The 15989-nt window shown below is 43.1% G+C and overlaps 1 protein-coding gene across 2 annotated transcripts in view; it reads left to right on the forward strand.

Annotated features, from left to right (window-relative positions):
* Positions 1-15989, forward strand: part of pik3cb (phosphatidylinositol-4,5-bisphosphate 3-kinase, catalytic subunit beta) — a 52730-nt gene that overhangs the window by 13694 nt on the left and 23047 nt on the right. Inside the window, exons 1-2 of one of the 2 annotated variants that reach the window (XM_035622627.2) lie at positions 13736-13873; positions 14576-14771. In XM_035622627.2, the coding sequence (XP_035478520.1) occupies positions 13755-13873; positions 14576-14771 (315 nt within the window). In that variant the 5' untranslated portion in view covers positions 13736-13754. Of the gene's footprint in view, positions 1-13735; positions 13874-14575; positions 14772-15989 lie in introns of those variants that run through there. The other variant, XM_035622628.2, reaches the window with a different exon arrangement.

Here is a 15989-nt window from a genome sequence, read left to right on the forward strand (position 1 = left end):
TAAAATGATGTCAAAAACAGGGGATAATCAAACAGCGAGGCGTAAATTACAGGTGGTGTGCGATGGAGAGATATGAGATTGAAGAGACAGGCCTGTGTCAGTGTTATAAAAATCCAGGAAGTTAGTAATTGTCGTTCTGCCTATTGATTTGGCCCATTGATCATCCGACTCGGCAGTTGCAGCAGCTTTATCTTTGACAGACACCTTTCGTTGGGCCTGATTGATTATTTTCCAGGTACTAAATGTCTAATGACTCCAGTTAGCTAACTAAAATGATTCTCCTTCTTTGAGTCATATCGCCAAGGCGTGTTACAAATATTTTCAGATTTGGTGTGACTTTCACTTTCCGAGGATCATGATGTGCATCAAATAAACACATATAAATCTGCTTAGGGAATAATGGCTTTGTGTATTATGTTGATGTATGATATTTTTAAGTTTTCTTCAGTATCAAAGGAAAGTCCATTGATTGGTGTCTGCACACCCTTGTGTATCTTGCAAAAATGATCAGCTAATTGCTAATTTGGCATACTTTTAATGGTGTCATTACAAACGCACGGGTAATTTCTGTGTAACCCTAACCCTCTTGTTATTGGTCGAGGGCTTGAGTAGGGATAATTGCTTGCGTTGTTGTTTGGGCGACTTCCATTTTAAGTCCTTCTATCTTTTATTAATCACTCATTTGTTGGAATAGAGACTTGTCCTGATCCGAGAGTTAAAATTGTGGGCACGGCCCCTCGCCTACTTAAAGCTAAAATGACAACGACAATACAGTATGAGAACATGCTCAGACATTGATGGATATGATGGGATTGAAATGGTAACATGACGAACACAGTTAAAGTTAGAAGTAGATGTAAAAATTCTCTCCAACACGTTGACTGTCTAGTGATGGCTTTTTTATTGTTTCCTCTTTGTCAGAGTTTCCGAGGTGAGTCCCGCCCCCCCCCCCCCCCCCCCCCCCCCAAAAAAAAGAAAGAAAAGAAAAAAGGAACCTTTGTCTAATGGAACAAAGACTAATCCTTATGTCACCCCAATAGTCCAGCTGTTAGTTCTCCATCAACATCAAAACAGGAAGAACTAAACCGGCCACACTTGCACTCAGCCTGGGAATCATCTGCTGTCACTGGATGCATATAGGCAAAGGAGGGAGGAGATCAGGAGCAGCCCTTAATGTGATATTCAAAGTAGATTCATATCTTGTGTATTTGAAAGTCGCCTTAGCTTTGTTTGATTCATTGCCAAGAGGAAACTAGACGAAGAAGAAGAAGAAGGAGACGACAGTAGTCTGTGGTTGGATATGCCTGCATTAGATTTCTTAATTTCCTGTTTCACACAATCAGATTGGCAAGGCAAGCTTAGGACATGTGTAGGCTCGTTTCTGTGTTGTGGGTGTATTGGACCTCGCTTTGAATAGCGCTGTGTGGTTGTGGTGGGAGTTTGCATATGGCCTTTGGCTTTTCAGTAAAGGCACGGTAAACTATCAGCCACGTCCAGGTCCGTTCGAAGATGTCTCTCTCCACGCGCGTCCGTCAGAATAGACGCTGTTACATTTGGCGTAGTATGGATTTAAAATCAGATGTGCTCTGATGGAGAAAAAAAAGACAAAAGCAGCATGTTTACATTGTTCTTAGTTTCTCACCGTTTTGACCTACATGTGTTGGTTGATGTTGCAGGTGAGTCAGCCGCCTCGGGCTACAGATCCCACACGGCAGAATACAGTTAAACATGTGAGTGTAGTTGTTCTTTGTGGAGGTGGTTTTCCCTTTCCCGTTAACAAATTCCAATACCTTTATGTATCAGCCAATACGGAGTACCGATACAATAAGAGCTGTTGGCTACTCCCCCTGTGTGAAGTGTTGTTTGGGCTGGCTCGGGTTAAACCCTTTGCAAAACAGATACATTCGGAGAATGAATGTCACAGAGCTTCTGTTTTTATCTAGTTTGACAGTCATAACTGAAAAAGATGACGAATAAATCAATCTAGGAATAGACAACAATTACCGTTAAAGTGCAGCCACAGCTTATGAAAATAAAAGATCTTTAAAGTTTTAAACAGCACAGTAACAGTATAAAACAGAGCGACAGCAACTTTTAAACTAGAATTTGGAAAAATACCTTAGTCTGTATCTTTTGCGGTAACAGTATGAAACAAAAATATGAACGTCTCTGACCAGAGGGTCCTGTGACCCCGTTGCCCCTCTCCAGAGTTTTTACTGGAGCTCGTGTGTGTGTGAGGCCAAGCTGATAGGGTTTTGTGTGTGTCTGTGAGAGAGAGAGAGAGAGAGAGAGAGAGAGAGAGAGAGAGAGAGAGAGAAATGTTTTGAGGCAGAAGGGGGGGGGGGGTTGTCGGGGTTGATGGGGGCAAGGGCAACACAAGGGCAGTGTTTGTGCAGGGCACGGGACTGTCCTCGCTGGCACACACACATACAAGCATACACTCAGCGGCCAAACACAGAGGCTTATTGTGGACACGCAGCCCAGTTGGTCCCTCCCACTACAGTCACACATTGTATCACACTCTGCTGCTCCATCTCTTTCTTCCTTCTCTTATCTCGTTCTCTTTCATCGTCTACCACACATTACTCATATTTCTCCCCCCCCCTCCCATTTCTTCTGATGTGACTTCACATTCATACTCCACCTGTAGTTTTACCTCATCAATGTCACATTTGCCCCCCCCCTCCCCGTTCTATTTTTAGCCCTCTTTCCATTTGTCCTCCACCCCTTCTTTCGCTACAGATTCCTTCTCCTGTCATGTTGAATGGCTCCCCTCCCTCTCTCCGCCACGACACATCCACCGTTTCCCCTCTCATCTCTGAGGGAGGTGTGAGAAGACTGAGAGTCGAGTCATGGGTGGAGAAATCCACATCGGTGCTTGCTTGTGTTTGTCGCAGTGTGCGGCCTGTGTGCTGCTGCTGACTCGTCTTGTGTGTCTGTCGTGAATCAGGCTCTGTGGAAAAATCACACTCGCACATCTGAAATTGCCCCCACCCACCAAAAGCACCACCACCACCTCCACTTGTTCATCCTCCTCCTCACATACACAGACCGAGATGAAAGCTAATAAGATGAAATCATAATCCTTTTTTTTGTCTGCATAACAATTAGTAAACACATCATATCGTATTTATTTATTTTATCGTATCATATTTAGTTTCTTGTCGTAGAGGAGCAAAGAAACCAGAAAAATATTTACATTTAAGAAGCTGAAATCAGAGAATTATGACTTTTCTTTTCATAAAAACTAAATGAACCGATTAATCGATTGTCAAAATAGTTGCCGATTCATTTAGAAATGGTATAAACTGTTGCAGCTCTAGTGAATTGTCTTGAATGCCCTTACTTTAGTTCTTTGTACCTGATTCACTAGCAGCTGTGTGTATATATACCATGACAGCAGATTTGCACCACATGACCCGCCCCTGGCGGAAAGGACTGTGACACCACTCTGCTGTTATTACTACACACACTCGCCCCGTGCCCTCGTGTGCTCATGTGTGACCCGGTTCAGTGGTGGACAGTGTGTTCTGGGCAGGTTCAAACTGATTACCGCCCTGTAAGTGGAACTTGTGAGATCATGTTTTTCGACATGGGAAGTTGAGTAAGTAGTGTGTGTGTGTGTGCGTGTGTGTGTGTGTGTGTGTGTGTGTGTGTGTGTGTGTGTGTGTGCGTGTGCGTGTGTGTGTGTGGCAAGACGGTTGAAAGGGAACTGATTTAAAAAGGATGTTGCCTCGTCGTCTTTGAAAAAGTGTTGATTGAATGACAAGTGTTCTCTGCAAATCAATGGGCTTTCTGAAAAGAGGTTTTAAAGCTTGTTATGTGACGCCACTGCAGGTATTTTGTTAGAGGCACAACTGTGACATAACCGGACATGGGTCCGATATTAGCCTTTCACAGACATATCAATATCGGCCGATATGTTTAGAGCCCGACCTATGTTATTTCGGCCAACAGATATGAGCCTTTAATTGTGCATTTATCTTTACATTTTACGTAAAATAAATGTTAATTTTCTTAATTCAAGTTCTACTTATTTGTTTGTTTTTGTAATTGTTTTTTCAATTTATGGTTATTTATGATAAAGTTCATGGTTAAACAAAAATATCAAGCCTAATAACATTTGTCATAAAGGTTTGATAACGACATTTTAGGAATCATTGACAGGAAAGAAGAAGAAAAATATATATTTATACACAAATATATACACACATATATATCGGCCAATGTATCGGTATAGGGAATCTCGTACTCTCTAATATTGATATCGGCCCCCAAAAAATCCATATTGGTCTGTCTCTAATTGAGAGTAGCTCTAGGTAGTAGGACAAATACATATAGGAAAGTTACTAAAGCAAATACTATTGAAAAAAGTATATGATACAGTAATGTGCAATAAAAAGGCAAATTTTCAATGAGTTCACGTACAAAACCAATGCAAGTGGACGCAAAGACTGGACCGTATGCTTCACTCGCTCGTCCTAAATATTCGCTTGACACAATGTTGTGAAAGCGAATTCGCATTGAGATCCCTCCATTACATTAATATTGCTGACGCTTTTGTCCAAAGCGACTTAGAATCATCGAGGCAGGTAGTATTAAGGGCCCACACTGGGATGACCTGGAACCAAGGTCAGCGGTGTGACCCACTAAGCTTATACCAGCTTCTCGATGTCCATTCATGGTCTGTGAGACAATTAATGAATACAGAAAAGCTACTCAAAAATGCAAAACGATGCTCATGAAAGCAATTCTATTTTTCTGTGATAAAAGAAAAAAAACATGACACAAATATTCGGCTAACATGACCTTCAGGGTTGATCCCTTCCGGCCGTACGCCAGTGAGGTTTCGATCAGGGCGGATGAAACACGAGCGTAGTTGTTTAGGTGTCGTCGCTGATAAACATCACAGAGACTGCTGGGAAAAGAGGTTGAACATGTTACGCTTTCCAGGAAAAATGGACAAACATTTCTTGTGTTATTTTGTTGAAATAAGAAGCCACACGGTTTGCTGCCCCGGGGGTGCACAGCGGTTCTAGTGACGACAAAAGGTAGATCTTGATTGTCATCGCAGCTTTAATCATGCAGCTCAACTGGATATTGAATGAGGTTAAGGCTCATTGGCAGAGTTTGTGCCCAACAAGCAGCTTTTCACAAGACTGCTCTCTGACGGAGACAACGTCGTTACACCGGCGAGTTTCTTCGGAAGCTCAGACGCTGAAACCTCATTGAAGGAGCCGTGTTGCAAACTCCTCATGTCCCCTCATGTCCCTACGCTGTAAGAACAAAGGCCCGCTGTGGTCTGTGATCTGAATATGTTTAACTGCGTCAGGCATTCGGCGAGAGGGTTTGAGGAAATGAAAAGTAAACAAAAAAAGAACAGACCGTATTTGTTAAAGCCGTTAAATGTGGAGCCAGCTGATGTTCTTGATGATCAACAACCAAATACCTTGGAGCTACAAAGAAACAATCGGCTCAGAGCTTAGAACAACAACCTCCCTTTGCTCTAGTTCTATAAACTACCACCTCAGGACTTTCCCATTCTTTCGAGACTTGGACTGGAGTTTGGAATCAATTTTTTTTTTTTTTAACTGTCTCTTATGAAGACTCTGTTCACTCATGACCGACTGATCCAGACCTGGAAGACCAGCCGCCACTGGCATCATGACCTCTGACATCAGATGCCCCACCAAAGAGAAGCAGTTCCATCCATCACATTAGAGAGATCAGTTTAGCGTTAAGTAATTTGTAATTGTTGGAAATTACACCACCATCGTTGCAGATGACCTCCACTGCGAGTTTTGTTTGAAAATAGGTTTGGTGGTCCCTCCCATTCTGCTACCGTTGAGGTTGAGGGCTTTGCAGTCGGTACACAATCGAGGTACTTGTCAGTTTGAAGACACTACGCAAGGAAGAACGGGTGGTGTGTGGTCCATCCTCCACTCCTGCGTAAGTAGAAGGCGATGAGCGCGCACACATTCGACCCCCTAACGTCATTCAAACTTGCACAGTCACAATCGATCTGGCAGAGTGACTCATCGCAATGCCACGGCTGGACATACTTCAGTGTGTCAGTGCACAGTTGTCACATGAGATTTTCAGACAAGGCTATTTAGGCCTTGTGATGTCACTTTTATTATTATTAGTTGGTAGGTTTGTTTACGCAAAACTGCCGAACGGTTTTCCGCGAAACTTGGTGGAGACAAATGGTCAAATCCAGGATTTTTTAAAATCACTTTCTCTAAAATTGTGAAATAGGACATAGTCACCGATTTCTGCATCTTTATTGAAAAAATTAAATAAACTGTAGTGTGAAATTTGGTGTGTAACGCAAACCCCCCCCCCATACGACAGTAGTTTTTGTTTCTCATTATTGTGTGTAGTTTACATACACAATAATTATCAAAATTTTACCCTTGGTTTGTCTGTTTTTATCAACCAATAATCATGCTAAAATGGAGATTATGATTTCATGATCGGCATCATTTTGTTGACTTGGCTAAAAGGCTTGATTGTATTTAAGGCCACTGTTGGGCCTCGGAGGTGCGCGTTTTATTTTCTCACTCATGATGTAACTGCAGGCAATGGGTTGGATATGATCAGTGTCACGGTTGATTTATAAGCTATGTGACATGTCGCTGTGATTGCAGGTGAATTATAGCCTTCGCTCAACGTAATGCAGTCGGAAGGTTATACCCGCTCAGCACAAAACTTGCCTCAGCGTAAAACACCGTAATGTCAGAATCCATTACGGGACCTTTCCTACTGTGACGAGTCAAAATGTCTGCTGTGACAAAGGCCGACAGAAGATCACTGTGACGCTGTGGGAACTTACCTCTGCTGTCATCTACCTAATATGAGTACAGATTGTTTGGGAAGGCTGGTGGATTGAATCATCCCTCTGCTGGGACTGAAGATTACTGACATGCTATAGAGAGATGTGCCGCAGCGGCAGCTTGAGTCCAGTCAAGAAAAGGAAAGGTAGTTACGACTGTAGATTGACAGGTGGAGCGAGCTTCTTGCACACTCATTCACATGCCGCAATTTTTCACCTTGTGTTACTAGATTAAATATTTACTTATTTCAACATTCAGCTTATTTTTATGACTAAAGGCATTAGACCTGTAATGTACAAATTATGTTTTTTTATGTAATGAGTTTGTCATGGATTCTTACTGTCTATGACGTGCAGAAACCACATTGTACATAGAAAGACATTTTATCTTCCTCTGCTCCTGCTGATAAGATTCTGTTTGACAAGAGCTTAGTAAACACCAGCGAAACTCTTCAAGAATGAAAGACTAAATAGCAGCTGAGCCTCTGATTCAACGTTGATCAGCTGTTTTTTATTATTTTTATGAATGACTGGTCGAGACTTCCCTCACTTCCCGGCCGCTGTCATTGCTTCCTGTGGGAGGAGTGGGCGTTTGGCAGTGTGTCACTAGAGGTGGTTAGGGTGATGTAGCACTGTTAGCTTTGCTACGGATGTGGTTGGTTCACACCCACAATGCACACACACACACACACACACACAAGCTCCAACTCATTGGCATCATTCACATTTCCTCTCAGATACAGTGTGTGTGGAGATAATTTCTTCTTCAGTGGCTGTGAGAATGTTTTCCAGGGGATATGGTTTCAAGGCCACTTCCTCCTCATTTATTTCCAAGAATGATGCTTCTCTGTTTTCCGAAGGAAAACGGCACAAAAGATGATGATTCGATTCGTAAACCTCAGATGAAACAAGCTCGGAATAACACGAGGAGGAATCAAAACTAAACCTTCTGATGAACACCCAATATATCCAATGATTATGAATGAACGGACGACTTCTCTTCTCCTCGGCTTCAGTCCGACTTCACCTCAGCTTCCGTTCATAACAGGTGGTTCATCATCAGAAAAAAAGACAAAAACACTCACTGAATATTTAAACTTCATGAAATCCCTCTATATCCTCAGGCTGACTTCTCCTCTTCCATTCTAGTTATTTGATCATCAATGTCACTTTTGTCTGTCGCTTCGCTATAACCAAATTTACCTGGCAGGTGTCAACGTTTCTCATCGTATCTCGTTAGGAACTTTATAATCGAACATCAGAACCGGAGTCAAAATAATCCGATGTTTGGTCCAGGGAATCCAGATGATGACAACATTTGTCGACTTGCTTTGTGTACTTCGGGGACCCTGTAGTCAACTTTGCACAAACACAAACATGTCTGGGGACTGACCCAGCCACGTCGTGCCAGTGTTTAAATGACTGTAACTCTTGAGAAGTGCAACAACCGTCTACATCCACCACGTAAACACAGCGAGTGCTCTCGCTGCCGGTGAACGGTGACTCAGCCAACTGTTTTCCACACCCCAGCCAGACAAACACTTACTGTATAGGGCTCGACAGCTTTTTCTGTTCACTCTACAGGAGAATATTCAGAGGTTTTTTTAACACAGTAAGTGCAATAAGTAACAAGCCCGGTACCTCCTGTTCTGTAGTGATAGTTTTATTATCAGAAACATCATTCCATGTCTGATTTTCAGTGCGTGTGTCCGTGCCTCCCTCTCATTGAAAAGGTTTTACTGTGTGCAGCGCTGAGCTTAGTTGTATTATGTCTCCGTAAGCGCTGAGCCTTTGTGGTTAGTGACTGAAAGTGAAACAAGTTATTTGGCGGTGGCACCGTCGTTGCCAAAGTAGGTGGATTGATCGTGAATTTTTAGCATTGTGTAATGATTAAAGTATAGTTTATTAGGGAGGTAATGTTATTATACCTCTGCGATCGTTTGTTTGTCAGCAGGATTGTGCAAATGCTGCTGAACGGATTACCACGAAACTTGCTGGAAGGAGGAGCCAAGAGAGATTACACATGACATTTTGAGGGATTCGGATCACATCCGGACAAAGGGGCGGAGCCGGGATATTTTTTTTCACCACTTTCTTAAACGTTGTGAGATTTCAATGTTTTTTTTTGTGTTTTTTTTTAACCTTTCACCAATTTCCCAAGGAATAATGCCTGAATCTTTTTTTAAACAGTCATATGTTGGGACCAGTTTTATCTGAGGTATACGCCCTCTACTGAGAGGCACTAGTTATGAAATTTACAAAAAGAGTCCAACGTAACTTTCTTGAATAGCTTTTTTGTTCCATTCAACAGTCGAAAACAAAGATGTTAAATTTGCAATGATTTGAAAAGGAAGATTTGCAAATCTCCAGAGAATCTGTTAGTTTTCCTGCTTGTTGAAAAGCCTCTGTCTTCTATTCATCAACTTATCAGTTAATCGACACAGTCAGCACTGATGAGTGTAGACACTTCCAAAAGTTTGGTTCTGGGAGTAAAAATGTTTTTAGTCAGAAAGATGTGCTTGATGCAGCCATGAGCTAAATTCTGTTGTTTTGTTTTTTTGAATTTTGCTTATCCACCATCCCACCTACGCCCACACACACACACACACACACACCTACGCCCACACACACACACACACACACACACACACAATCATTCACTAACTCTGCCGGTGGAAACGCTGACTCAGGCAGATTGAAGAATTAACTGTGTGTGTGTCTCCGTACTCATTTACAGGAGGACAGTGGCTGTAGTGGAGAGGTGAAGAGGTCTCAGATCCTCTTTGTCAACTTTATTTTTAGCACATGCGGCAGGGGAAAAAATGTGTCACAGGACTCTTAATCACCAGACATGGCATCTTGTATATATATATACACGCGCGCACACACACACACCATTTATGTTGACTGTTCTTTTTCAGTCAGTCACACACAGACACGTGGACACACACTCCATTGTGGGGAGCCTCACAGGCCTCTTACTGTCGGACTGAGAGAGCTTTAGAAAGAGAGTGCTGAGTAACACCAGTGTTTAAATAACCATCGATGCATCTGGAGATGAAAACCCTCACAACATGTCACTGTCATTGGCTGTGGAGGAACTGCACGCAGCTATTTGCTTCATGCCGTCTTATCTGAGCTAGGATTTATTGCAGACTGCACGTCAGAGGTTTCACTCGTTTTATGCATTTTCATAAATCCGCCTCGGTTTGTCTCTGAGTCGTGCTTCCCTGTTTTTTTCAGCTCCCCTTTCAGTGAACAGACACACAACCTCTTTCCAGTGCATTTGCACGTATTTGATGAAAAGATGCAAACACAGTGGTCCTTCCCGTTTCATCAAGGGCAGCTTTATTTGAATTTGTAAAAGAAAACAAGCAAGGACACATTTCAGACGGTGCTGAATCTCCTGCATGAAGAAAACAAAAAATTCCAGCATTGCAAATGCCTCAGATACCGTAGAGAAATGTCGGATCGGGCGTAAAATATTCCTTTATTCTTCCCACAACGGGATCAATGCACGTACGAGAATCTATGATCCGATACCACATCTTTAAAGTTGTTTCACCCAGATAATAATGCAATTCGTCTTTTCCCAGAAATCACTTCTTCTGTGGTTCTTCAGTGATTTTTAGACTCTTTAGCTTTAGCCAGAGCACGAGAGAATGTCAGCAATTTCGGCAAATATTTCAGGCTGGAAAGAAGTAAAACGATGACGTGAACCAAATCTTTATTGTGAAGGATACAGATGAGACTTCTTTTATTTTTCTAAGCTGTTGCTGCACATTAACAGTTTTTTAAAGGCATTGTCGTTTACTCCTTGATTTATTTAGTTTTGAAATTGCTGTTGAGTCCAGATACCGGAAACTGTATCAGGAAGAGAAAAATTGTATCGGAAAATCTCGGATTATTCTCAAATCTGCCTCGTTTTGCACAGAAAAAGAAAACAGGCCTCGCACATGTACGTCGGATCATGTCTCTGCACCGTCAAACACAGCCGGTCATCAAAGCCTGCTCGTGGAGCTGTGGGACGGAGGCGACATAGTTTCACACCGTCTCCCCGCAGGCTCCTCTTGTTTGTTGTCACATGAAACTCTCTACTTTCTCCCCGATCTCTCACAAACCCACTTGTTCTGCTCTGATCCTGCCGCTGAAACCCGACCTCACAGCGGACCCCTGGCTGTCTGCCACCACATCCTCAATAACCCTGCTCACCTGCGTACAGTGTGTGTGTGTGTGTGTGTGTGTGTGTGTGTGTGTGTGTGTGTGTGTGTGTGTGTGTGTGTGTGTGTGTGTGTGTGTGTGTGTGTGTGTGTGTGTGTGTGTGTGTGTGTGTGTGTGTGTGTGTGTGTGTGTGTGTGGCAGCAGGGTGATGTCACTTTCCAAGCTGTCCAGTGTAAAAAAAAAAAAGCCCTCCACAAAGCCTATAATTATGGGGAGTGTTTATGTGCGTACACCTGAGTGCACGTGTACTCGTCATCCGTCGCTGAGCGCCCGGTGTCATCGCTGCGTCACACAGACATCCCGGGTGTCGCGTTACCTTTCATGTGTGTAACCGTGCACCTTTGTGATGTCAGAGACTCGACATTGTCTGCACTTTGAACTGTTGCTTTGAATGTCGTGTGTGTTCTGTTGTTGTCGCCGCCTGGACGTGTGTGTGTGTGTGTGTGTGTGCGTGTGCGCGTGTGGAACATTGTCCTGTATGTAAGCATTGTTGTCTCTGCCAAGAAGGTTATGTTTTCACCTCTGTCCATTTGTTTGTTTTTAGTAGGGCTGGCAAATAATGATTAATTTAATTTGATTGTGATTATTTTCGCGATTAATCAATTAGTTGTTTGGTCCATAAAATGGTAAGAAAATGTCTACTGTTTCCCAAACTCCAAGGTGATGTTTTGTTTTGTCCACAAACCAACACCACGGCTGTGTGTGTATGAAAGATTTGAGATAGAAAAAGCACTGTGTATAGAAGCCCCATGTCCATTTCGGACCTGCGGGCTGCATTGCAGCTAGCAGTCAGTTAGCATGACCGACAGTGTCGGCCATTTTGCTTTATAAATGTGGCAATGGCCAAAGGTTTCATCCGCAGGGAAACATTTATGGTTTTGATATGTATGAGTTTGTTCAGTTGCAGGTGCAGATTGCTCCCTTTTTTCTTTATGAGAGCTTGACTGACGTGTTGGATGGGGTCCTTCTATTGTTATAATCCTGTCGAGTATCATATACAAGTCCCTCTCAAGAGATGTTAGCGCAGCCGTCTCCAGTTTGAACAACACATCGGCATTGTTTTCCCATGTGCATCGCCGATAATGTTAAGTGGCCGAGGATGTGGCTCCAAATGCACAGCAGACGTGCACCTTCCTCGGGCACGCGGCTCATCCGCTGGCAGCATCGAGCACTTAACTCGAAAGGGGGAAAGACCATTAGAGGCAATCAGGCACCCGTCATGTTTTAATGGGCGGATCGGGACGAAATGGAGATGGACACTCGGCCTGTAGTGGGAGAGTCGATGTTCCAGTCCACATGAGGACAAGGTAATGAGACAGAGAGGCAGGTGGAAGTGGTGTGACGGTGCATCTGTGGTCCAGGCGAAGACTTGAGTCCTAATGGAAACCAGGCTGTGGGCGGTTTTACACCAACAGCTGGGAAGCCACTTACTGCAGCTCCTTGGAATTCCCTGCAGTCAACAGGCAGCGTTTGCTTTTTCGTCTGCTTGATACCTACAACTGTCTGAATTTTGTGCATGATTTTAGCGTTTTTCATCGGCCGGCAGAAGTTTCCTCTGTGTCTTGAAACACACAGAGGAAATGTCAGGGAAGGCAGGCGGCTAACTTCACCTGCCTTTCTTCATAAATGAACCCGGCAGTGCTCTTGGTGTGTGTTCAGAGACTGCGTGCCTTATTCATTCGTCTCTAGCGTGACCCTTTTTTTTCCCCCAGTGTGTGTTCTGTGCCAGGGAGGAGCAGGTTGTCAGATGACGGGACGGCAGGCTGACCTTTTGTTCTGTTTGCTTAGTGGGCATTCTTCTGAGCACTGGCCCTCGGCCAAGTCAAAGCCAGCGGCCTGCCGCTGGACCTCGGCACAGTGCTTCCCCCCCCAGGGGCTCGGTGGTGCTGAATCATCTGTGCCTGGCTGTCAGCTTGTTCTTAGGAAAACGATTTAATATAGCCTGTCCGGGATTTCTGCTGATTTTGCATATGACTTTTTATGTACAGTGTCACATCCCAACAGACGATGATATCGGGGTGGGGCTTGTACAGGTTTACTAAGCACCAACAATCGTTAACAATTATCGATTCATCTGTTGATTTTTCTCTCAAATGATCGATTAGTTGTCTGGTCCATAAAATGTCATAAAACGATGAAAAATGCAGATTGTGTTTCCAAAAACCCCCAAATGACGTTTTGTTTTGTCCACACACCAAAGTTATTTAGTTTACTGTCAAAGAGGAGCAACAAACACAAAAAGAGAAAATATTCACTTTTAAGAAGCTGAAATCAGATAATTTAATCTAAAACTACTTGAACTGATTTATTGATTATCAAAATAGTTGGCTATTGATTTTGCGGTCTGTTAATCGATTTTTCCATTAACTGTTGCAGCTCTACAACGCATTATAGAAAACATTCACCCGCAGCTTCTCATTTGTCCGTGGTGCAGGGCGTCGCCGTTTCTGGTTAGAATCACAATGTGAGCTCGTCATGTAAGCTGTAACTAATTAACTCGATTAACAGGCCTACATTAAACTTGTCCGCTGTCGGTGTGTGTGTGTGTGTGTGTGTGTGTGTGTGTTTGTGCGCGCCGCCGTCAGCACTTGTCAAAGATAGTTTGTGGGAGAAGAACCGCCACATCTGTACAACCACCACGATTGTTTCTGCTGCTCCAACAAATCCAACAGAGTGAGACATCGCGTCACAGTCGGAGATGGCGTTCTCCAAAATGAACATGAATTCATGTCACAACAATAAATCAAACTTACAGAGTCTAAAGTATTTTAACCACAACCTTCAGTATATGGATGAAGAAGCTCATAAAAAAACAAGGTGTGATATTTACTAGTCTAAAGCTGCTTTTTCTGTTTAATCAACATTTTAGTAACTTTGATTAAGTAAACCAGACTTCAATATGAAAATTTTAAGATGGATTGGAATAAATAAAAAAAGATACTCAAAGTATTAAAAAATAATTAATATATTTTCTACTTTTTAATAGAAATGCTGGAATTATGTGTTTATGTGTTTGTAAGTGTGATATGTGAGTTTTACTTGTCTTTAATTCTTGGAAAAGCCTTGTAAAATATCTGCCGCTTTAAAACTACTTTCTTCAAGCTTCTTGTCCGCTGTGAATTTATCTGGTGTTTTTGTGTTTGACGCGTCTTTATCGTTGTTCTTTTCATTGTTCAAAAAAAACATTGTTTCAAATTATCCTTATTAATGGGCTTTTCTGGAATACCACCCCGAGTTGCAAGGTTTCCAGGAAAGTATTGTCAACATGGGAAATGTAACATGTTCACACGAGTCTTTTGAATGTCAAGAAACATGTACGACTCATAATGTAATTTGCTTTCTGTCATGTTTATAGTTGTTGACTTGCCAGCTCTCTAACCTCTGCTGTCACTTACCGTTGTAATTATGTTTTTAAAGGCAGATTTGTCCCACAGCTAAACCCTCAAATTAACACGATGACCTGTTGAGAACAGATCAGAATAAATGGAGAATAAAGTGTTGCATCCTCTCTCCGTCCAGGTCCCTATGGTTGAGGTGGTGTGCGGTGCCCCTTGCCATGCCTCCTGCCATGACAGACCTCCTGGACATATGGGCGGCCCACTCGCCCCTGGCCGGACACGCTCCCGACCAGATCCCTGTGGACTTTCTGCTGCCCACCGGTATCTACATCCAGATGGATGTTCCTCGTGAGGCCACCATTCAGCACATCAAACTGGTGAGTGGCTACAGGAGGATTTCCATGTGTTCCTGTGATATGTTGCAGCTGAGAATAGCGCGCCAAATGAGATCATTTCAGCTGTGTTGTTACTACACAACAGATTAAAAGAATTAATTTTGCTCGCTGTCTGAAATTCCATCATTGTCCTTGCGTGCCTCTCAGTCTATCGTCCCAGTATGGACAAGGCCCAACAGTCCTTAAATCCAATCAAGCTGCACCAAACTCCACAAACTCATAGATATCAGTCCCCTTATTATGTGGAGGGTGGGAAAATCCTAGATCCTCCCCTTTGTCTGGATCCTGGCCAAAAAGTAATTGGTTCTTTCTTGGCCCATCATTCTCCAAGTTTCATGGAAATCTGTTGAGTCGTTTTGGCGTAACCCTTCTGGCAAACAAACAAACACACTGGTGAGAACATAAGTTCCTTGTTGGAGGTAAAAACAGTCTGTAGCCTACACACACACACACACACACACACACACACATACAGTACACACACAGTCACACAGCACTTCATCACACAGACGTCATCTAATGGCTGTTTTGACGGAGGTGACTCTTGCGGCTGGTCGCGTGTTTTTTTTGTTGGTGAGTGAGGAGCGATTGTCCTCGGCGTGCAAATAGCTCATGACATCACGCATGACTGCAGTCAATAATGTGAAAAGGGGTTTATGAAGAGAAAGACTTGCTTTGTTCACAAAGTGTGTGTTGGTCTGAAAGGTGTTTGAAAGGATCATTCTCACCGGGTGACGTGTGCCGAGGGTAATAGAAGTTCAACCACGGAGTTACCAGAAAATGGAAACACCTGTGTGATGCAAGGAGACTAAATCCAATAACCCTTCGATAATGACATTGCGTTCTTTAGACTGCGACTGCAATGAAAGCTGTTGGTGATATTCACAAATATCGAAAACCAACCGACAATATACAGTAATGCAATGCAGTATGATGTAACGAACAGCCTCAAGGCTTCTTGATCAGGTAATATTATTCAGTCACTATTTTTGCATCGGAATGGCGAATACGATCCCCAGCAGGGCAATGATTTGTTTGACTCTTTCGGTGAATGTTCTATTTAGAAATCATGTCCTTTATATCAACTCTGTGGCTGTTCAGTAAAGCCCCGGGAGGTTGTTCTGAGTACGTCTGGTAGACGGTGTAAGGGCTTGTCTGACATTTTAATCAAAATCCCTGCTGGCTTCTTTGGCCCTGTAA

This window comes from Scophthalmus maximus, chromosome 11 (assembly GCF_022379125.1).
Source record: "Scophthalmus maximus strain ysfricsl-2021 chromosome 11, ASM2237912v1, whole genome shotgun sequence".
Classification (NCBI taxonomy): Eukaryota; Metazoa; Chordata; class Actinopteri; order Pleuronectiformes; family Scophthalmidae; genus Scophthalmus; species Scophthalmus maximus.